The 24,229-nt window shown below is 41.5% G+C and overlaps 2 protein-coding genes across 2 annotated transcripts; both read right to left on the bottom strand.

Moving 5' to 3' along the window:
* Positions 1-3,942: 3,942 nt before the first annotated feature.
* On the bottom strand, positions 3,943-11,075 carry chic1 (cysteine-rich hydrophobic domain 1). The gene is made up of 6 exons (XM_053879980.1): positions 10,919-11,075; positions 9,335-9,389; positions 7,977-8,132; positions 7,636-7,692; positions 7,239-7,298; positions 3,943-6,238 (listed from the first exon to the last, which is right to left on the bottom strand). Exons 1-6 carry the CDS (start codon positions 11,041-11,043, stop codon positions 6,188-6,190), a joined length of 504 nt encoding a protein of 167 aa, XP_053735955.1. The 5' UTR covers positions 11,044-11,075; the 3' UTR covers positions 3,943-6,187.
* A 1,075-nt stretch (positions 11,076-12,150) lies between these two features.
* On the bottom strand, positions 12,151-14,784 carry cdx4 (caudal type homeobox 4). Its single transcript, XM_053879632.1, has 3 exons — positions 14,349-14,784; positions 13,431-13,576; positions 12,151-12,384 (listed from the first exon to the last, which is right to left on the bottom strand). Exons 1-3 carry the CDS (start codon positions 14,782-14,784, stop codon positions 12,151-12,153), a joined length of 816 nt encoding a protein of 271 aa, XP_053735607.1.
* Positions 14,785-24,229: the final 9,445 nt, after the last annotated feature.

Raw genomic sequence — 24,229 nt, forward strand, 5'->3', positions numbered from 1 at the left:
AGCAGCGCGCGCACACACACGCCCGTGCGCAAACACACTCACGCACGTGTCCTTGGTATACGCTGATGTTTTCTAACGGGAAAATGTGTTGAACTACTTAATTATACCGTCACAGATAACCGTAGATAAACATGCATTGTTCTCCCGCAGCACTGCCACCGCAAACACATTGTCTTTAAGATTCAATTACATTCGATCAGACTGTATTTATTAGATCAGATGTCGGTTATTGAACCACAGTGGGGAAATTCAACGTGTCACAGCAGCAAGTCAATGACAACAAAGAAACAAAAGACACCCAAGACAGTAAAAAACGAACATGAGAAACTGAACTATATGTACTAAAAATAATAATAATAAAATTTTAAACTAAAACAATAACGTGCATAGATGTCCAAAATGCTCAACAACGAACAGTGAGTCCATCTGACAAAGTTTATTTTGCTCGTAAAACACTTTATTTCCCTGTCAAATATCAATACATTGCAACTGAGACACCATTTACATGAGCAATTTCAAGTGGATACAAGCAGGTGGACGCACTTTTCTCTGCAGAGTGGCTGCGTTCACAGTGATAGGGCGAGACCATCCATGATAGACTCTGCTGAGGTGGACACCTTGGGAGTGAGCTGCTCTTATACCAGAAGTAGGCCCCTGGCCAGACCCCAGACAGATTATATCCCTGATGGCCTCAGCATTCCGACTGAACTGCTGGAATTTTCTGAAGCGAGGGAAGTCTGGGCCTCATCTGCTGGGCCCGTGACCAGTCCCCATCACCACACATGTCGAGGACAAAACACTTGGTGTTCACCTCAAGTGCAGACTGGTCTTCTCACACCACGTCAATGCCATCTACAACAAGACACTGCACCCTTTCTCTGGTGAAGGAGCATGACGGCACAACCCAACAGACTGGACCAGGTGGTGACAAAGGTGACCCTCTGATGGGAAGGAAACAGAACTGTGTCGACAAAGTGATGGAGGTGACACTCCTTTCCACTCCAAGATGATCCGTGGCAGGAGAGACTCATCACCCCCGATCAGAGCCACCACTTCGCGCCGTCCTAAACAGTGCATAACCTTCACAGGAGTAGTTTCCAGGTCACTCTTACTCATCCCTGAGGTCTTGGAACTCCATTGGAATTAACATCCAAATATATCTGAAACTCCGCTGTGACACTATTGCTTTCCAAGCCTTGTCACATTTGGGCTGCTGTTTTTTGGTTTTGGTTTTAATAGGAAAAATACATGAACAGCGACTCAAGGTAACTTTTTATTATAATCTTTGTAGTATAATGAATGTGTATAATCACATTTCTGCCCAACAAGGCAGAGAATATTTGAAGGCCTTCAAGTGTAAACTAGTGTTCAGCGGACAAGTTGTTGTGCCAAGTGTGTCACAGATATCTAGTCATGTGGGAGCATGCATGGCATTACTGTGGGATTTATAGCGTTTATAGCTGATGTTAGGTGTGGAAATGTTCATTATTCAATTCAAATATGAATTGAGACTTAATGTATATGGATCTATATGGTTTTAACTATAGAATAGACAGTGTTGCTCATTTTTAAATGTTTTTTGTTTTAATCACAATAAACTGAAATATTTCACTTGCTGCTCTGGTCAAAGGTCAATAATTTGGCATAATAATGATTAAATACCTTATTAGTTTGTAATAATAATGAAACAAATGTCAATAAATAAAATGTAAAAGCGGCAACAATTGTATGAAATATTAGCAGCAGAAGCAGCAGTGAACTGGATGCAGCAACATACACAGTAATAAACAGTAACAAACAGTAATATCTTTTCAAAAGTAAAATGTTCAACACAGAAATATTCAATTTAGTACAAGAGGACATTAAAACAAAAAAAAATCATGCAGGTTTAAGTGGCAACCTACTGTGAATTTTTGATCCATCTATGATACCCTCCAGACCCACAGCACTAATTCACTTAACCATCTATCTGCAGTCTTAAATAAACCACTTTAATTTACAGTGAATTTGAAATTTCAGAGCATCCATTTAATTTTTTAGTTGTATTTCAGAATGACAAACTGCTCAGCACAAAGAATGGAAGATGATGATGACAGGGAATTTCCTAATCCAAACTGAATTTTTCCATCAGACGGAACTGATAAGACAAACTCCATGTCTTGGGAGGCAGCACAAGTTAAAAGGCTTGTGTGACACATGAACGGTGTAAAGTAGAATCCCCCCTGCGGAACAGAAGGGAAGTCTCTGTGCCATAAACCGTTGCTGTGAAAGCCTGTTTCCACAGAGATTTATTGCTGTGGTAGGAAACCTCCAAACAAAGTGGCATTTGCTGAAACAGGCCCGGAGAATGAGACACTCCATGGTGACGTCACACATGTCAGCAACACTGTATTTTCACAGATTTATCCACTAAAACTGGGGTTCCCAAACCGAAAGGTTCCCAATTACTTTACAATATAAATCAATATTGTGCAAAAATGCTTTTGACATATTTCCCCGAACAGGATTAAGTGGTGGCTAACAGAACCTGCATGTATGTATTTATTTTACTATGTGACTATACAAAGCTGTGTAATTTTGAAAGGAAGGGGAAGTGTGGCTACAGTGTTCCCCAGACATACCATGGTGACATATGTTTCTCAAATGGAGCTCCAGCTTCTCATATCACTGTTGCGCTTCATGTGATTTAATACACAAGACAATATGAAAACATATAATTTGTTGCTTTCCTGCTTAAATTTGGAGGTAGACATGAGAAAAGTGACCCCCCACTCATTTTCAGAGTACATCCCAGCAAAAGCAAATTTCACTCTCCATTACTTTAATTTATTTTCATTCCAGATTAAATGGACATCTCAATATATATACACTACTATAAGAGCGAAAGCATGAAGACATTTAAACCCTCCTTTGGCAACAATGTGAAGTGCAGCTGTGCAGATGGTTTAGTCTGACCCCCAGTGGGCAGATGCTGGATTTCTGGTGTCAGCACTTGGACACTTCTGTCCAGCACACACAGATAAATCACGGCAAATATAATTCCAACACATGACATCATTTTTTTCTGTCCTTTGGAATGACTGCACTCGAGCAAATAAGAGCCATCCCTGGCTGGTTCTACATACACAAACAGACTTTAGCAGAGTCAACACAGACCAGTAGAACTTGAAACGTGAAATGACCGAACCACATCGACTGCATGGCGCTTAAATTTGCGGTTTCAACCCAACATGGTCAAGTTTTTTGAAAGAATTCAACCTCATTTTTATTTGTACTTTTACCATATGCTAAGCATGTTTATTAGTTGAGAGAATTAGTTACTTTTGGTGGCATGTGTCTCTGATTAAAAAAAAAAAAAAAAAAAAAAAAATATATATATATATATATATATATAGGGAGAGAGAGAGAGAGAGAGAGAGAGAAAAAGAGAGTATATATATATAGTTTTCTGCTTTGATTTTTTTAAAATGTAGCTTTATTTTCAAAATTTATAATATGGTATATTCTCTTTCTGTATTTAGTATCAAAAATATGTTTCATCCTCACAATTTTTTTGTCATATCGCAATAGGCTCTTATATTTTTATATATCAGGTTTTGTTTGAGACTGTGATTGAGCATTTCGCGCGCACACACACACACACACACACGCACATTTTAAAGAAAATAAATAAATAAATTTCACAACAACTACAACAATGAAGAGCCATCAAATAAAGATGCACTTTAATTCCAGTCTCCAGTGGAAGGGTCTCGGGTGGCGGGAGCAACGGCGGCTTCTGTCACAGGCAGGAGTTGGACCAATGTGTTGAGTAATTGCAGGTCGTCTTGTTAAAGTTAATGATGCAACACCTAGTTAACCACGACAGACAGTTTCTAAACGCATCGTCAGTGTCACACATGCATCAGGTCAGGATATGAATTCACACACCAACACCTTGCAAAATATCAAAATCAACATTTATTACTCTCCTTCAAGGTCATTAAAATTGACATTTACAGGGAGTGAGCAGACAATACTGGGTGGGGTTGAATCCTGTTATAGTACAAGAGAACAGAATTCCACCTTTTCCATGATTCAGACTGCAAGGATCCTCCGATTCTGAAATGTTCATCTGCACCAGCCCAGTCACTGTGAGAAATCGTGGATCATAACTGCTACATTTGAGTTGAAATTTAGCAGGAGGCTAACTGAAATGGAATAGTACATAGTTCAGTTCAGAGCTGCCCTTGAGCAAGGCTCCAAACCGGTGCCATTATTAGAGGAAGAGCTTTCTAAACATAGGATTCAAATAGTGCAATACTTTACTGAGAAAGTGGGAGTCTTCACACACTGTACTCTAACTTTGTCCTTGAATATGACAGAGATAATAAAAGCAACTCAGAGGCTTTGTTAGATGATTCAAACGTTAAATATTAGCAACAAAATAATTGTGTTTTCAGGCAAGTCAATGTCGGATCACAGCATCGGTTCAAAGCATTTTGGCAGGTATCCGGATGGGACTTTAATGCGTTAATATTATTGCTTAGATTTGCTTGTGTCGGAGCTCTGAACCGTGGCAAACAAAACAGAATCGAATCCAGGCTGCATTAACATGTTTTTGTGTTGATTGAAAATGGTTAAAGTGAACAACAGTTTTTGGTCATTAACTACTTAATTTAAAAGTTATAAAAGTTCAAATACAACAGTCATGTCGTGGTTGAAACGTTCGCCAAGTAATTTAACAATAACCATGAATCTGTTTTAAGTGTATATCATGACTGTACTGTGTTGCCATGGATAATGAACAATTACAGCTGGCTTGACCACATCTCTGCACTTAGACTGAAGACCATTAAATTGTTTAAAGTAGTCAAACATTCTGTTACACTGTTACATGGTCGATCTCACATCATCCACATGACTATATTATTTATACATTATCATCATCAAGCATCGACAGTGAAACATTCAAGAGTGTAATGCTGAATAAGTATGTTATCAATGCGGTGTAAAGTTAAATCAACAACAAGAGAGCGAGTCATTTTTGTATGTTTTAGCGGAAAAGTCGGAAACCAAGTTTTGATTTAGTATTACTGAGCTCAGCAGAACATAAAACATAAAACACTTCTCAATTTGGCCATAATGAACAAGTATGTTTTGGCAGGACACAACTGCAGTAACCTCATGTAATGTTACTACCAAGGCTAAATGTGGTAATACTTCAGAGTAAAATTCACCCCGGAATCTACTTCAAATCATGTTGCAGAGAAGACAAGGAGTTTGTGTTTCAGTATTCAAAGTCTTGAAATGTAAATTCAGCAGTGGAGATGGGAGGAAATGACACTTGTAGGACTAGAAGGAGCTACAGGATAAAATCTGGAGAGGTAACACAAAACTGTTTGAAAAATTATCAATGAGGGCCACAGGTGAAAAATCTTCTCATTTTGAAGTGTGGCACGTTCACTCGACACCTTAATTGGCAAGAAAACAAAACAAAAAAAACTGAAGTCTCCACTGGACCACTCTTCGTCATGATTGTGGGTCAAAAATCCAGCCGGACTCAAGTGCAATTCTCGGTTCTACATCTGGCATCAAACGTCACAACTATGGCTTACAAGGTAAACAGGTCCATACTAGCTAGAAACATATGTAAAGATATCTCCTTTGTTAATCAAATCTAGGTACAATAATATCTTGGCAAATAAAAACACAAAATAGCTAAAGTTATCATGTAAACACTGGTCTCCCACTGTACACTCTATTTACAGCTCAAGTTCTTCTACGTCCCACGTACAGGGGGCTGGAACACACGTACATCGTACGTTAGGCCAATTCAACTTCTACACGACTGGATCGGTGAAGAAGGAAACCACCGGTTTTGAACTCGACCTCAAACGTAAGGCATTCCCAGGGTAACAGGATCGACCGACGGGATTCACGCTGATGGATCTTTGGGGTAAATGCACTTTTTTTTTTTTGTCACACGTAACAGAAACACCTCAGAGTGCAACAACATGTCCGGATCTGTCGGGAAATGTGCAAAATCTGCTCCAAAGCAAAGTGACAGTGTTGCAAAGGTTGTACTGTACAAAGGAGAGTCCCAGGCAAAGACCCTCATCCCAACAGAATGTATATATATATATATACAAGGCACTAAGGAGGAGATTGAAGGGGCTGCGTGTCTGTCCAGGCAGCGCAGGCGTCCTCAGTCTGGGCGGAATATAGGGTATTTGGGTAAGAATTCTATAAGAATCACCTAGAAGGAGAAATGAGACTTTGTTTAGAAAAAACATTTGTTATATTTGCCTCCCTAGTCTTGTATTTACAAACCTAGCAGCAGCTGAAGATCATTTCTCTAGCTAGAAGATGGCTTCACAAAGTGATTGACAGCTCAACTACTTGATGAGATTTTATTATTAATGACACAATAAGGCACGGGCAGAATAAATCATCCACTCTCTGTCAGCTGCATCTCTCTGAAATCTGCTCATGTGAGGGCAGAAACAAATATTGACAGGTTAATGGTGAGCATTGACATCAGGCTGAGCCACATTCTTCTCATAAAGGTGCTGTGAAATGAACACCTGCGCCTCCGATTTGGTGATTTGTATCATACTTTTCTCAAACTCACAAACTAAAGGACTGAACACACTGGCGTTGATGCTTTATGACTTGGGTTAGCCATCACCAGAACGAAGGGAACAGCATCTGCAGAAAGCAGAAGCCCTCTCATGGTTGAACCTCAAAAGATTGTGCTAGGAGTAAAGGTTGTCATTCGTAAGGGGGATCTTCACGAGCCAGGGGCAAGTAAGTCCCACAGCACCAGTCGGAGCTCTAATAACAGACAATATCATATTGTGATGCATCGACATGAAATTTGTTTTCCAGCTCTAACCCTTTGTTTTGGTCACGTCTGTGATCGTGTTTGAATGGCGCATGTCCCACACCTGTAGCTGCACAGGTGGTGCAGCATCTTCTGTATGTGAAGTCCCCATATGTGCACAGGGGTGCGATGCAGTGATCTGCGCATTTAGCCTGAAGAAAGGGTTCTGAGTAATTGGTTTAGACGTGCAGATAAGTGAGAGCGCAGGTCACATGCCTAAGTCTGGAGAGATGGCCTTTTGCTTGTTGTACAGAGTGGTGGGCGGGGCCTTGATTTAGCTCAGCCAATCGGCACGCCGGCATGCCTGATCATTTGAAACATGGCGCGGCAAATTAATGCGAACCTGACGCGGGTATGAGACGATAAGACTCACATATTCCATCATGTTGCTGCTTTCGCATTTTCTTTTGCTGAGCTTCCAGTGCAGCCCCAGCTGAACGGGAGAAGAAAGGATACAATCAATGGAAGGAGCTCTTCAAGCACACACAAAAACACAAAAGAAAATCTGTCTGACATCTCCCCTCGTGGTGTCGGGGGAATTCAGGAACAGGGCTGTCTGGTCTGGCAGAGGTCAAACTGTGGCCAGACACCCTGAAGAGCTTCCTTTATGCCTCTGAGCTGCTCTAATTTGTTGCTGCGAGACAAAACTAACAGGGCTCTTTTTGCTGACGCGGCATTTTTCTCACAGATTGGAACACTTCCACTCCAGTTAGAGGTTAGATTACATGATTTATTTAAGAGATATCGTCCTTAAAGTTGCAACTCCTCACCTTGTGGTATAGTCTGTTATTCTCCCACTCTAACAGCTTCTGAATGGATCTTCTTGTCTGTGGAATGAGAACACAACATTGTGAGTAAAACACGACTTGGTGAAACTTGCACCTTATCTGCGCTTGCTTTACAAGCTCACCATCAGGATTTATAGACTGACCTCCTCATTTACCAGCCAGTAATTTCCCAGCGATTCGTAAAGTGCGCCTCCAAATTGCTGACTGCGCAGTATAACGTGTCAACCCTGCGCAGGGCGAGTAATTGATCGGCGTGTTGCTGAATTGCTGGGTGGCAAACGACGGCGGTTCAGGGAAAGTGGGGTAGATTTTCGGGGTCTTACCCTCTTGTTGAGGCAGATGACCGGCCACAGACTGCAGCCCACCGTGCAGCAGCAGCACAAGCAGCCGCAGAGAAGCCACTTCACATTCACAGGCAGGTTCTTCTTCAAGCAAGAATTCACTCTGCTTATGCTGGTTTTGAATTCTTCTGGTGCTACCTGAACACACGTCCGTCGAAACAGAAAGGCAGCATATTTGTTGGCAATCTCTCCTGACAGTATATTGTGTACTGAACTGTGAGAGTACCAGGAGGTAAACAACGGTGGTGAAGAGCTTCCATTCTGTTGATAGACAGCTTGGCCATGCCATGCTAATGTAGCTCAATTGTAAAGCACTACTCAGCTGCAAATACACTCCAAAATGTTTGGTTGCATTAAACCTGGACACATCAGAAGTGCTGTGGAGGCTTGGTCACTAGTTAAAACTAAACTGAATTTATTCAAATGCCCAGCTGACACAAATTGATTTTGTTTTACTGCCTTTATAATGGATCAATCAACGTATCCTGGAGTGCAGTTGACGCTTAAGACCTCACTAGCAACCTCCTCACTAACATTGTCCCCATCTGAATCTACTACATTTCCACTTCATATTAGCAGCATCGGCAGAGAAAGTCGTCGAAAAGTCAAGAAGATCAAAGCTGCTGAGAAAAAGCAGCAGGTGGATGTTTGCAGATGTTGATCTCTAACTGAGCTCCAGACTGTTCAAGGCAGAGGAGGGACTCAGAGGACAGATAAGGTCCGTGCCTGTGGCAGCGCTGGCCAAACAACTTGAATGGATGCTCATTCCTGGTCAGGTCTGTACGCCATAAAACTGGGGTCGTAATCTTTTATGACAGGATGCAAAGGTCTCCCTGCAAACAGTCAAAGAGCTTGGAATAAAGCCCAGCAGGGCCTGATCTGCACCCTTCAATCATCATAATTGTGACCTCATCAATCACATGTCACCCAGGATCACAATACTGGAGTTAGATTTTATGACCCCACACTTCCCTCTGCCTGCTCTTTACCCCTGCAGCCTTTTTGTCTTTCTGCATCCAAGCCAGGAATCTCTCTATTCTTGTCTACAGCAGAGGCTTCATTTCATTATTTTATCACCTGGAGTCGGACCCTGCGAAACACTGCGGTCCCCGCCAACCGAGCCCCACACATGGCTTACTCATTGACAGAGCAGGACCCCTTTTCTAGGTCGCCTGAACAGCAGCTCCAGCACACCAGTGGGGTGAATGGGCCGAGGGAAGTCGGGTTGTTAAAGGCCAAACGCAACAATAGCGTCACTGCCGCTTTAATTGTTTAATTCCTCCCACTTGGAGTTGAACAGAAAGAAGCTTCTAGAGTGAAGTGCAAAAATTCAAACATACCTTTCCCGTGAGAATGGAGGGAAACTCTGAGTCAAATCTGTTACTCAGTCCGAACCTAGAAAATAATCATGGCAAGTTATCAACATTTTCACAAAAATAAACAACAACAGCGATACCTTAAGTTTATCAAAACAAACCAACTACTTATATTAATGTAACTTATGTGACAAGGATTGTTGAAAAGACTCTCATATGACGCTTTAGTATCATCTTTGAATGAATCAATGTTAATTTTAATCTCCTCTTTCATGTCCCATTTCATCATGCATGTTTCTTGCTTTCCTGATGAAATATTTTCTCATCAAAAAAAAAAAAAAGAAAAAAAGCCCAGCCCAAAGGGGACCAAAAGCTAGTCTCAAAATGCAGTGCCTAACACGATTGCAAACATAATGTATTAGGTTAGAAACAGAATTAGAATATATTCTTTTTAAAACATGTTTCTTTAATGGTATGAAAAGGCCGTTAATTGAAATAAATCAATATTTAATGGTGATAAACTCAACTAGTGAATACTGACTTTACATTTAATTTAAACTGGTGAAACACGTATATAATGTATGACACAGCTGTGGTCAAGCAATGCAGAGCATAGCAGTCACTGTTTTTGTGACTGTATGTGTACAGTATGTATATGTATATATATATATATATATATATATATATATAAGCTTTCAATAAAGATACTTGGAAAGCTGATTTGAGCCACCGATGGATACACAGTCATGTTTTGCATGATATGATAATATAATAATTAAATATAATAAACCAGTAACTACGGCACATTTTCAGACCACCATGAATTACTACACACAGTAAAAACGTAAATTATATATTATATGACAATTGCCCTACAACACAGCATATGTTCTTGATCACTTTAAGAATCATTGCCAGGACAATGATATTAGATGTCTTTTGTACATTGGATGTAGGTCATGTAAGTCATTTCAGTGATTCTTTTCCATTCTAAGAGCGACATCCTCAACAAAAATGGTAGTTTTTGGTGGCAATAAACAGACGTAACATGCACTTGCACTCTGGCCTGTCACAATTTGTAACTTCAATCATAACTAAAACTATTCTAGTAACCAGTTACTGATATGAATACAATGGACAGGATGTGGCAAGTCGTTTCCAAAGACGCTTTGACAACTACTAGCAGCTGTCACATGTCTTTTGAGAGAGGCAATATTTTCCCCACAGAAACACAGGAAAAACATCACCTTCGCATGATGACTGCGGTTATATTGAACATTAAACGTCACATACGGTGCACTCATACCGACTGTCACATCAGTCACCGCTCATCGAAAGTGTCGACAACCCTGTTAGCGTTGAGTTTCCCACATGAAAGGTGGGAAACATGCCTTCATCCCAGTGATTTCTGACGGCAACTCAAACACGATCACGGGTCACGGACGAGGGTGACGCTCGTACGGGGTCTGGGTCAGTAAACCTCGCGGTCAAACCGGTCCACGTCCCCCAAGACAAAACATATGGCTGTTGTTATTAGCTCTTGTGCTAAGCAGCTAACGGGGCTTCAGACACAGACATTAACATCAGTCCGGAACCGGTTCTGCTTACACAGTGATGTGTCCGGCCCCTCGCATCACCACCGGCTCCGGGCAGTATCTGGGCAGGTGCTCTTCACTGACTACACGGTCATCGTCTTCGTCTTCTAGCTCATAAATGATATCAAAATCCGCCATGTCGGGGAGCCAGACGCTGGTGACGTAGTAGCGAGGAGATGATGTCAGCACGCACGCTTCCGGGAGCGAGCACGCACTAGACGAGGCTGCGCGGGTAGGCATTCGCTGAAGCGCCTGTTATTTATTAGGAAGTCATGACTTAAAGTGATTGATAGTGTTGGATGGTGACATCATTTAAAAAATATATTTTGGGCTACTGAAAAAAAAACAAAAACAAAAAAAAACACTTAACTCTGAGACGGTTCAAGTGAGAGACGCCTGTCAATTACGTCAAGTGAAATAAAAACATTATACTCGTGCCCTGCCTTTTAACAATAATAAACGTGAGCTTACATTTTTGTATCATATTTTTTTAATTCAAAATACTATTTACAGACCAAGTGAAAGGGTTTTCCAACTCCGACCCGTCATAATTTAACGTTAGTATGTCATATGTTTTAATTGCGATCGCATTATAACACCACGTTTTCGTCGATGTATATAATTATCTTTACATTTTACTGGACTTTTCGATAATAGTTATTATTATTATCATCATTTCAAACAGCTAGAAATTACTGCCTTGTAAAACACGATTTCTCCTGGTGATGTCAAAGTATTGGTATCTATTACAGTACTTAACAAAATTCAACTTGTGACAGACAAAAGACTTCCTTTACTGCAAAAAAAAACATTTTATTTACATTTGAACGTTGCATCAAACACCGTTCTATACCCGTGTCATCCAGCGTTTTTTTTCTTTTCTCCAAAGTAATTCCCTGCTTTGATAAAGCGGAAAAAGCGTGACCACTCAATCCACTAAAACTGAATGGACTTTCCCTGAGTTCTCATTTTATACACAAACACAACATCACATACCAAAACAATGATATTTATAGCTTAATAACTCACAAACAATTTCTTTTAAAGAAGAGTAGTAAAACTTTTTTTGCGACATTTTTCTCATTCAAAATCATCCGGGTCGTTAGATCTATTCTATAAAAAAAGATGGGGTAGGAGGGGAGTTGGGATTTCAAGAGCCTCCAAACAAAAGTCCTCTGGCTGCGTGTCAAGTGTCCAGTCAGCTGGCTCGGAGTGCTCAGGTTTGGGAGATGGTCCAGAACTGTCTCACTGAGTCACAGTCACTTGCTGTATATTCCTAATAGAGGGCAATGTGTTCATGGGCGGCGGGGGGTACAGAGATACGTGGATGTCCGAGGGGCTGAGGGAGCCTGGTACCGGCAGTGGACTGACTGACCCGGGATCGCTGTGAACCGAACCTCCGCTGCCGTCGGACTGTCCCATCTTCTTCTTGATCAGTTTCCTCTCCTTTGCTCTGCGGTTCTGGAACCAGATCTTCACCTACAGAAGTGAAATAGTCGTCAACATTATTATCATTATTATTTTTTAAATAGAAGTTCTGTCGTCAGTTTCATCTAAAAACGAATCACAAAATACATAAAAATTTGAAGTAAAAATGACCTTTTTAAACGCAATAAAGAGCGAAGCAAAAATAATTATTTTAGCAAAACCGTGACATAGTAGTATAAGGAAATGTTATGTTTTAATGTTTCACTCTGATCAATACTTAATAATCAAGCCGAATGTAAAAACGTCATGTGAATATTTTAATTTACCTTAACTGTTCATTTTCACAGGATGGAACCGTTTATAATCGCTGTGTAAAATAACTATTATTGGATATCGTAGTAAAACTGTAAAATATTCGTTATTGGGTGTAGTAATGAAACGGAATACGAAATAAGGGGGAAGCATTTTAAAATACAAACGACGGACCAAATGTTAAAGAAGTGTGGTGAAGTGAAATTGAGTTAAATGACGTTCAATAGTAATTTCAGTTGATTTTGGAATATACATGAATATGTATTCCGCAAAATACCCCGAGACACGTTTTAATTCGATGCGCACATTTGTCATCGGATTATGTCAGTGGAAAAGCAGGATATTTTAGTCAATAAATAACTTGAAAATTACGCCCAGCTTTGTGGCTTGTTTCGATGCTATCAACACTTTATATAAAATACATTTGTCCACGTATTGTGCCAGCCGTTTTTATTAGAAGTAGATCTGTCAAAAATAAAACCAAAAACTTGGGAATACCCATAGCATTTTGTTCAAATTCAAAACAATGCATTATCACGTTTAAATTATTAGATTAAAATATGGAGCTATTTCTAAAAATATAAACACTGAAAATATATGTTAAATGTGAAATGAAAACGCAATTCTGTCCTGACACATGCCGTGAAATTTAAAATCATGTTGAATTAATTTGCAGATAACAGGGGAAAATGTTGGGTAAAAGCGCATCCACACCTTATATTGAATTACATACATGTTATGCAACACATTTTCACATTTAATAAAGATGAAAAGTTAGGACATACCTGTCTCTCTGACAGCCCCAGATTGACAGCCAGTTCAGCTTTTCTCCTGATGGTGATATATCTGTTATAATGAAACTCCTTCTCCAGCTCCAGCCTCTGGTGGTCTGTGTACACTACCCTGTATTTCTCTTTCGTCCTTGTCTTCCCTGAAAACACAACAACAAATCTCTTTAGTGTATTGTCAGGATTCGTGTCACTTTTATTCGGTTTCGAGTTATTCCTCTGGTCGGACTGGAAGGTGGAGGCTGCGTGTCTCGGCGCGTCTATCCTGCGCATCTTTTTTTTTTACGAGCTGCGTCCCAAATCCACATCTCCCCACTTTTGTTTACAGATACGCAAATTGCGCTTTTTGATCTTTCCAGCGAAACAACGGCTGCACAGTGAATTTCAAACGACCACCACTCAGATCCTCTTCCATGATAATGAGAAACACGCTGGAGATAAGACAACATCAAAACAAGTTCTCAAGAACTTTCAGTGGGCAGCTCGGGGCTTTCTGCGCGCGACTCTTTTAGCTTCAGCACCTATGTCTCTGCACGTGTGATTTATGGGCTACTGTAAATACAGTACATCCGCAGTGTTCGGGGGTCTCAGCTGTGAAATCAGTCAGGTTTATTGCTCTGGGAGAGGAAGAGACGCTGCTGCATATCAAAGTGAAGAGGTGTTGAGCGCAGGGGCCACCGCCTGGATATGACGGCTAACACCAAACAATGTGACAGGGAAGTCGGGGCCAAAACTTCACGGAACATTTACATCACAACTGGGGCTGGCGCCGGCTCCTCACACCTCCAGCAAGAGTAGCAGAAAATGACAAATATCATGTCCCAGAACGCACGCATATCACGGTAACACTGAGTCATGTTGATTTTCGACATTGATGGTGCCAGAAAATTAAGTAGTATCTAAAAAAAAACTCACCTGTGGATGATGACTGTGCGGTTTTGCTCATCCACTGGTAAGAGTTGCGCCGTCCGTCTCTGTCAGGGGAAAGTTGCGCACTGTTGACGCTTTCCTGCGGCTGCTGTAATACCGCAGACGCCGGTGGATGCATGTGCGTGTACTCAGGCGAGCAGTAAGGAACTTGCGCAGGTGATGTGTTGTTCATGGCAGTGGAGATTGTATTAGGTGGTCCAAGACTGTACGCGCCCCAGTCCTCCCGCGGCGCGCCGTAAGAGGGTCCCCAACTGCCAGATTGTGCGTGCGTTTCCATGTTTGGCACATGATGGTATCCAGTGAAATCTGGGTACTGTGGCGTGGAAACAAAGTTCTGTGGTGGCAGGTTGATGCTGGATCTTCTCACTGGCCCCTGGTGATACATGCCGGTTTCCTTATCCAGTAGATATCCCACATACATGATTTGGTCTCAAGCAATGGAGGTGTTTGTGGTCAAAAAGCAGCAAAAGCAGCGCTGGATTTCAAGGTGACATGGTTTCAGAAAAAGCAAAAAACAATCCTGGTTAAAAAAAAAGTGCAGTTTTAGTCCGATTGTAGGTCAAACGTGGCGTATAGGCTCCAGTGTGTCTCTCACATGGTGTGGTAATGTTGACAAGATGGTTAAAGGTATACACTCCGGCCTCCTGACGTCAGAGAACGTCCTCAACTCTTGGAGATTTGCATGCAAATGAAAGTTGTCGCTGCCTCGTCCGCGTCCTCACGTCTGCGGAGCAGCGCGTCATCAGGCCGCAGCGGGCCTATCCTGAACGCGGAGGTCCACACCCCGTGAATACATTACGAGCCCGACCAATCAGCAGCAGCAGGCCACAGCCATAAACCATCACGAAGTTTCAAGTAGGAAACATAGAATTAAAAAAGGAAAAAGTTTGGTGCGTAATTACGCACGGGGCCGGGTTCAAACTTGTCACCGCAGGATATCTTTTTAACAGATAATATTAAAATCCATCGACACCAGAGTGAGGCAGGTAAATGTCAACCTTTCGATGGTTTTGAAAAACCAGATAACAAGCAGGTTCACTCGCGCTCACGCCCAACTTTTATTTGTTAAACCCATTGATTTGCAAACGAGGTGCAAAGTATGAGAGACTTTTTTCCCTTTAGTATGCAGCGTTCACACCTCAAGGTCGCACTTCACAGCTAATTCCGGTTACAAGGAAACTCCAACAACCCCCTCCCCGAGACAAACAGCGGCCTTTCCACGCACACACTCTTTCTCACACATACACACTCGGGCCTCGTGAAAACACACCGGGGTCAGAGATGTTGCTTTGATTCGGATCAGCCACGAGTCTCAGCGAAAATAATGCGTGTGCCAATTTATAACAAGTGAAAAGAAAGAAGAGCACTGGCTGGAAGCTCTGAAACGGAATATATAATTGATGCTTAAATTTTGTCATGTGAAAAAAAAAGGTCCTAAAACTGATTCATCATGTGTGGTCGAATGGCAAATCATTATACCTGAATTTCTGACTCACAACACTCTTCTCTCGCACCATAATAACGCACAGATACATCAAGCATTTGGAGACAGAGAGGCGCGCAGAAAGGTGAAACCATTTAGCGTCACAGTTGAGCACATGGGGTCGCTTTAATGCAGCATTTTTGGATTTTAATATTCAGTCACCAGTCCTTTAAAAAGACGCAAAGAGCCACGCTTTATTTGAAAACATACACCAGCCAGTAAACGTTTCTCTTTTTGCTTAGCCCCAGTCGTTTCTTGTTTATTGGCCAATAACCATTCGGACATATTTATTGCTTCATCGCGTGTTTCACCTCGCACACTCTGAAACGTCGATGCACCCTAATATGATATGATGGATGAATATTTAAGCCATCTTGGCAGGTGCTCGGCTCAATCCTGAACATCAGCGTCAGCTAATTGGCTTGTCAAGCAAAGTCGTAAATGCTGATGATGTTTCCTTCAGAAGCATCCGTTTATTGACCACCACATATTTATGAGACAGCGAGGTCATGGGCAGGACCGGGTCAACCATGTCCGTCTGCGGCGATTTACTCCCGGTCCAGTTGAGCATCTATGTTCACTCCACTGGTTTTATTTCGATTAAAAAAATACATATTTTTCCACGACAGAACTTGCTGTTGAATTAACTGATGACGAAGTATCTCATACGGAGCTGCTATTGCACATATTCCATTTAAACCATTCCCTTTTTGTTAACTATGGTAGTTGTGAAACTTATAAAAATTGTTCCCACATTTAAATCCGGTTTTGTCCAGCAGCATCTGAAGGAATTTATTTGCGTAACAGCAGTTCTTGAGCACAACGTGGCTCGCTGCTGCCCTCTAATGTACATGTGCTATAGCTCATGTCAACAGTTGATCACATTCAAATGGACTCTATACTAAGCTTAAACATCAGGGTGGGAGCGCTCCAGTGATGAGTGAACGCTTTACTTATAGAGCAGAGAACCATTTTAAGGTTTGTATCCCGACATTTTTACTTCAATTTTCAGTCCATCAGCACTATCTCATTCACGATAGATGTTTCCACTATGACATCAAATTGGTGTAAGTGGCGACTGAAAACAAAAATACCTATGAAAGTAAGTTTATATGTGATTATTTTACATTATTGCATACATAAAATATTATTGTAATTTATCCATCAACCTCATGAACTTCTCACCCATCAAATCCATCAAGCATTATTTTATCTTGTTATGATAATGATCATGGCAACAGTGTAATAATCTGTCTGTCCACCTGTGGACCCTTGAACTCGGTGGTGTCCAAGCACACACACACAGTTTAACCAGTTAGGTCATTTGTCATTCGAAACACCTGAAACAAGCAGCACCTGACTGCAAATCAGCTGTTCGAACTACCGTCTTTAGACACCTGAATGGTGACGCTGCGTGTGCAAGTTGGGCTGGAACAAAAACCTGCACCACTTTGAGGATCGGTTTGGACACATGTGACGCAACAAAAACACTGTCCATACAGAGGTGGATCTCTGTCTGGAACTGGCAGCGTTTAACACCACAATCAACAATAGAATCACGTCACAAGGTTTTTATCGCCACATTTTCGGCAGCTAATTTATGATTATAATTAGAACAACAACTACTGCTAACTCTGCTATTACTACGAATACAATGACTAATTAAATAAAATGTTGTATATTTAGAAGATTTATCCTATCTTAATGTAAGTGGCTCCACGAGCGATTTGAAGATTCACTGTCCAAACAGAGCCGTTTCTCCTTCATTTTTACAAGTGAGTAGTGCAAGCGAGTTGCGGAACACTGCTGCCACCTGCTGTCTAATACTTGCATTGTAAAAATGTAAAAAACAAACAAAAAAACCCCCATTGTTAAAAAAAAGAACAGATAGTTCAACATAAAAATGGTTTTAAATCTATTCTTCCCTTCATTTGGGGCTGTAAAACCCACAGAATTAGGAAAAAACATCTATACAAAGCAAGGCATTTGGGAGGCCTCGCGCTTCCAATAGTTCAGCATTACTACTGGGCCGCAATATGTCGTGTGCTGATTTACTGGTATGGCAGCAAATAAAGAAAACCCTGGATGTAAAGCAATTCGACCGAGCTGCCCCCATTTGTCATAATCACGCATATCCTTCTTCACTCTCAGATCCTGTGTTTCTCATTTGGAAAAGTAAAGGTCTGGTTAACATTCGGGACTTATATGTAGATAATACTGTATATTCTCATCATTCCCCCAACTCAAAGATAGATTCTCACTTCTCGCATCGCACTTCTTCATCACTCTACATTCACTCCTACAAAAGACTATTTTAAGGCTCGGAACGCATTATTTCTTTTTCCATTCATTGTAATGGAAAAAATCGATTCAGATTTCCAACAATTCGATTCTCAAACGGCTGTCTGGAACGGATTGTGGTCGAGAACTGAGGTACCACTGTATTTACAAATTAGAAATTATGTTAAAACTCACATAACTAATTATGAAACCGATGATCCCCCTCACTGCATTTGAGCAAGCCGGATGCAAAACACCTGGTCTCTGGCTTTGTCAATGCATTTTCAGTACAGCCAGACACATCGACACAACATCACAGAACATCACGGGTGACTGAAATAGGCGTAGAGATATCAGATGAGACCTGGCTAAAGTGTCTGCAGGCTATACACACATGCTCAATAAATTCCAGACATCAATTACATTTCAAAGTTATTCATAAATGGCATTACTCTTGGGTTAGATTGCATTCGTTGTACCCAGATTCCTCCCCAAGATGTATTAAGTGTCATCAGAATGATGGTACGCTGACCCACATGTTTTGGTCCTGCACAAAACGGAGGAATTTTTGGGCCTGTATTTTCCAAATTTACTCTGAGATTTTCAGAAGCAATATAGAACCTGATCCCAAAGCTGCGATCTTGGGCTGGTCAGAACAACTAGGCCGTCTTAAGACCCGTGTATTTTGGTGCGGAAGTATTATTGCCAAGAAAACTATTTTGATGATGTGGCAACAAGGAAGTGGCACCATCAACTGACTTATGGCTAATTGACATAGCTAATCTATTGCATATAGAAGAAATAAGATTTGAAAAACTTGGAAACGAGGATGTTTAAGAAAATGTGGCATCCATTTTTTTATTACCCATCATCCCAGTAAAAACATCTGTGCAGCTCATCTAGATCTCTGTTATGGATGTTTTTTTTCCACTGTTGTTCTGTGGTAAATATACATATATATATATATATGTTATAATCTGTGGTTTGTCAGCTGTATAAACATATTTGCTTGAACATCTGGCTTTTTTGGCGACCGCACCTGAGAGAAGTGTATACTGCAATGTGATCTGTGTTTTCTACTATGTAAAATGTAAAGTAAATTTTTACAAAAAAATGGTTTTAAATCTTTTAGTTCACATTTTGCATTAGTCTTGCTTGGTCTTCTGTATTCATTTTCTCTATTTGAATCTTGAGTTCATATTTAGTATTCACAGGAACTAACTGAGCCGCCAGATGGCGCCTTTGAACCAGCAACGTGCTGCGCTGGTTCCAGGCGCTCGAAACTCCGGACTTGCTTGCTGCTGGACCATCGCATGATGGTGTGACTCGGACCTCCTCACCTCCTCACTCAGAATGTGACCTCCGTCATTAGACGCTGGTGACGTCTGTCGTGTGAATCCTGAGATGCTGTCAAGCTAAGAAGCCACAGATTTACTGATGTGGAAATGCAGCCACAGCTCCTGGAAGGGCTGGTGGGCTGAGAGGATGCAGGAACATGAGTCAGAGCTCCTTGATATCGATTCTGAGAATCGCCCTCATCACGCCCAGCTTGCGGTTGCAGGTGTTTACCACACACTCTCCTCCACAATCTTCCACTCATCCGACGGGATCTCTGAAAGGCCTTGTTAAAGTAAATACTGGCCTGCACGTCGGACGTGCTGCTGTCCAAGAATTCACTGTTGCATAAGCCAGTGGATGTTTCCGAGGCGGCTGCAGAGCTTCCCAGCAGGGAAGATGGTAAAATGGGACCATCTGCTGCTATTTTTAGGGAAAAGGCCCCGACACACAAGCAAGTGAGTTCATCATCTGCAATGCAAACCAGATGTAAGTCAACATATTTGTGTTGCAAGATTTCCCCCAAATACAGCGTCTTCATGAGTTTCATTTTTGGTGATCCGGAACATCAGAGCTGGACCGTCAGATCCAGGAGTCCACATCTGGTGACCTGTGAGCGCCGCAGGTCAACTGGAGGAATGAAGGAAATGATTCATTTGTCTGGGTTTGAAAAAGTCATCTCTGATTCCGCTAGTGTAACATTCACAGCACTGGATCGACGGCTTTGACCGCCGACTGAGGAATCGCCAGCATTTCCTGGAGACTGGTCTGGACCTGAGAGAACGAGTGGTGAGCTGAGCTGCCCAGCTGTTGAGGAGGGTCAGGTATCGCTGAGGGGACAACCATCAGTCATGTTGTTGATGAACAAACCATTATGACCACCTTCACTGAGGCTAAAAGTAAAAAAAAAAAACAATCTAGCGCTTTCAGCCTTGTTGTCTGGACCAAAAGTATAAGTTACGTTGTGATTTAAACATAAACAGAAGTTAAAGTAAATTTCCTTATTTTTATTTTTATTTTTATTTTTATTTTTATTTTTATTTTATACAAGCAGTAATATAGTAGTTTGCATTCTTCTACAGAAAGTTACGTTCGGCGTATTGAGGTAGGAGAGATCCACATTTTCCTGCAGCATGACTTTAAAATATCAGTGAGGGAGCCAGCGTTCCAGTGGGATCAGTTCTATTTTAAAATCCCCCAGAATTAAACATCTTCTTTATGGCACATTTAAGGTTTGTCTTGCTTTCCTGTTTATCTGTTCTATTTTTGCATCCAGGCATTGAGAAAGGTTGACCAGTGTGCTTCTTTTCTTCCTCTGCTCCAAAGTCAAGCCCTAAATCTGGACTCTTAATTTAGCCAAATGTCTTTTCTGACCATTTCCGGCTCATTGTTCTGCCTTTAGGTGAGAGGTGCTGATGAGGCCGACCCACTAAGACCCATCATGGCTCTGGGAACTTGGAAGAAGACGCTTCATTGTGCTGGTTTTATTGCCCAGTGTTGATCGGATTCCAAGCTGGTTAGTTGGATCTTGACTGTGTGTTCTGGTGTTTGATTAAAATGGTTTATGACGCTCGCTCCCAGGGATGGAACCACTTTTTGCTTTTGGCAGGAGACGTTGGAAGTGTGGGGGCGAGGAGATGGGGGGTGTGTGTGGGTGGTGGAGTGGAGGAGGCGCGATTGTTGAAGCAGGGAAACAAAAACACACTGGGTGGGTCTGGATACCTGCTGGGACTTCTGTCACCTGTCAACTCTGAGCCATAACTTCCGAATTAATTCTGGATATTTTTATCTGCCTCTGATGCCTCAAGACATCTGAGGGTCCCACATCAATTTCCAAACATCACATTCACCGCGGTTGCAGGTTTGAATCCAGCTTGAGGAAACATGCACCTGGGTCCTTTCTGTGTGTGCTTGTGTGGGTCTAACCTGGGGACTCAATTTTATCACAAATATAAAAAAAACAAACAGAACAGACATCTAAACTCTACATGTTGTACACCTCTGAATTACAAATAACGGGTACTTTCATTGGCAATAAATTTAAGTGTTATATTAGATATTGCCACTGTGAACATAACATTTTTGGGTGCCACATTAATGGTTAACAAAAATGCTATTTTTTCTATGTTGTCACACCTCTGATTTGAAAGTTTATTTTAGCACCTCTCAAAAATCAAAGTAAAATAAAGTATGCTGCAGTTTTATATCATGTTTTTTATAGATGATATGTTGCACTGTGTTTAAGGACAACTAAATAAGAAAATGCTCTGTCGCCTGGTTTCTTAAAAGTAAAACAAAAGTAAAAAGTAAGCATAATCATTGTCTCAAATGGAACAGAGTCATAGTTTTAAATGAATTTTGGGGTCAGCATTTTGAGGTATAAAACCAAAACAAGATCATTTTAAAGCCCAAACAGAAGTCAGTTGTGTTTGTGTAGCTCATCATTGCAATTGCTTTTCAACAACGACTTTAACAAATACATTTATTTAAACTCCAACAGAAGGAATTTAAGCTTGTATATTTGAGAAGCAAAATATATGTTTTAAAATGTGGTGGTAGTGACTTTTGAACAGACAGGAAGTGAGCGGATGGCCACCTTACGATGCCAACACTTCTTTCTTTAGGAAATACTGAGGAAGAAAACTTCAAATTGAGAAATATTTTAGGAGGAAAATCCAAATAAATAAAGAAAGAGCAAAAGGAGAAAAAGGCGCAGACATCCCCAGTGAGGTTTTGGGATTTGGGGATGTTATGCAACCTTGTTTTTTACAATATCGTGCAGCGATGGAGTCTCTTATTGATGCATGTGTCCAGAGATCGGACCCGGGTGAAAGGTGCTGTCGCATGAATGGAAAGGTCCAGCGCAAGTGTTGATATGCAACTCTGTGACAACCGAAAACACCTCCTCCCCTTCCCCCAGACATCCTTCCCTTGTTTGTTTGTGAGTCTGGAAATAGTCTCCATCCGAAGGTGCCGACCTGATCATGTGATCAGGTGTAACCAGGGTGCTCCGCTCTGATGGATTACTCAGTCATGGGAGGACAAACAGGCCCTGCAGGGCCACTTGAAAGTCCAATACGTCCCACGCTCCTCGGACACAACCAGTGCCAGTAAGCATCAGCTCCCAGAGGAAACCCTGTGTGTGGCGTCCTCCGGTCGGGTCAGGATGATGAAGAGTTCCTTCCTTCCCCACTCAGGGAAACATTGTCCCGGTGAGCAGACAAGCTGCCGACACCTTGTCCCGACCAGGAAGTCAGTCTCTCTGTTCAAGGAGCGGGAGAAGGATCTGATGATACATTCCAACATCAACGTTTCATTCATGACTGAACAATCCCAGAGGGAGTTATCAGGCAGGAAGATCACTGTTGTTTCTCAATGCAGGCTCATCATGAACCCATATTAAATGGGGTCTGCCTCTCCGCTAGTGTATTTTGTCAGCACTGTGCTAGCTGAGAATCTTAAAGTAAAACATAAAAACCTATGTAACTGTTGTAGAAATGCGTAAAAATGTTTATCTAATGTAGTTTACAAACATTCACAACGGCGATGGGAATTTAGCAACGGATTGGATGAAAAAATGAAATACAGTGGTACCTCAATTTTCGAACGTCCCGGACTTCAAACAAATCGGCGTTCGAACAGAAATTTTGAGATTTTTTTGCTTCTGATTTTGAAACGAAAATCCAGATCTCGAACGCCCCCGAAAAAAGCAGGGAAAAACATAACGTATAATGCAGCCTCTGTATGCAGATGTGTCCCGTTAGCTACATTTACTGACTGTTTTTTCTTCATATTGAGGTGTAAAACCTTTCCTGTCTCCGCACTGGACCGTGGTAGAGTGTCACAGGGGAGGTGCTGGAGTGCTCACTCCAGGGTTTGATGTCCTGTTGTGGGCTGGAGCTGGGACAGGGATGAGGCGAGTCTGGGACAGAGCGTGACTTGGTTTATGACTTTGTCACAGCCAAACTGCACAGAAGCGCACATTCAGAGCTGGACACGCACCGGGCACCTCTTCACTTCTGGAGAGACGTCACTCACTCGGCAACCCCTCCCACATGCAGCGGCCACACACATAGAGGAACAGCGCACCTGCAGCAGACACTCTACATTCACTCCTACAAAAGACTATTTTAAGGCTTGGAACGCACTGTTTCTATTTCCATTAACTGTAATGGGAAAAATCGATTCAGATTTCGAACAAATCGCTTCTCGAACGGCCGTCTGGAACGGATTGTGGTCGAGAACCGAGGTACCACTGTAACAGCCTTTTAAATATGTATGAACTGTATAGATTTCTTATATATGTTTAACCTAATAATAATATATTATGTTCAAAGTATGTCTAGAATCTTCACATTCAAGCAAACTGACACAGTTGCATCTTGATATTGAAGTCACATTAGAAGACCGTTGACAGTTGAAGACACTCAACATAAAAAGAAGTTACATTTTTACACTTTTATCCATGTTATGCTAATCTTTCTCTATTCTGAACCCAGATGTTCAAAACATAAAGTGCATTTATCTTAAACTAGTCAGCTGATCAGCTGATCAGCCATATGACAGTTAGAAAATGGAAGTGAGTGAGTAATATTCTGGGTGCTGAGGATCATGAGAACTAGTCACTGATAAAGGAGCTCATGAGCGAGTCATAGTTCCAAAGACCATGTCGAGGAATGGGGCGGTCATCTACTTTAGACAGTCCTGCGTCGAAGGGCGTAAACTGCTCTAGTTCCACAATGACATCAGTACGAACAGAACACAAGCA

Source organism: Synchiropus splendidus, chromosome 11 (assembly GCF_027744825.2).
Source record: "Synchiropus splendidus isolate RoL2022-P1 chromosome 11, RoL_Sspl_1.0, whole genome shotgun sequence".
NCBI classification, from domain to species: Eukaryota; Metazoa; Chordata; class Actinopteri; order Syngnathiformes; family Callionymidae; genus Synchiropus; species Synchiropus splendidus.

Bases quoted from the DNA above. Each gene is read 5' to 3' on its own strand.
- chic1 (XM_053879980.1), bottom strand. From the start codon at position 11,043: ATGGCGGATTTTGATATCATTTATGAGCTAGAAGACGAAGACGATGAC. The intron at 8,133-9,334 runs GTATGTTTGAAT...ACGTGTGTTCAG, and splicing joins CCTCCATTCTCACGGGAAAG to GTAGCACCAGAAGAATTCAA. The intron at 6,239-7,238 runs GTGAGTCTTATC...TTCTCCTTCTAG, and splicing joins GCAGCAACATGATGGAATAT to GTGATTCTTATAGAATTCTT.
- cdx4 (XM_053879632.1), bottom strand. From the start codon at position 14,784: ATGTATGTGGGATATCTACTGGATAAGGAAACCGGCATGTATCACCAG. The intron at 13,577-14,348 runs GTGAGTTTTTTT...TTGTGTTTTCAG, and splicing joins CGCACAGTCATCATCCACAG to GGAAGACAAGGACGAAAGAG. The intron at 12,385-13,430 runs GTATGTCCTAAC...TCACTTCTGTAG, and splicing joins TGGGGCTGTCAGAGAGACAG to GTGAAGATCTGGTTCCAGAA.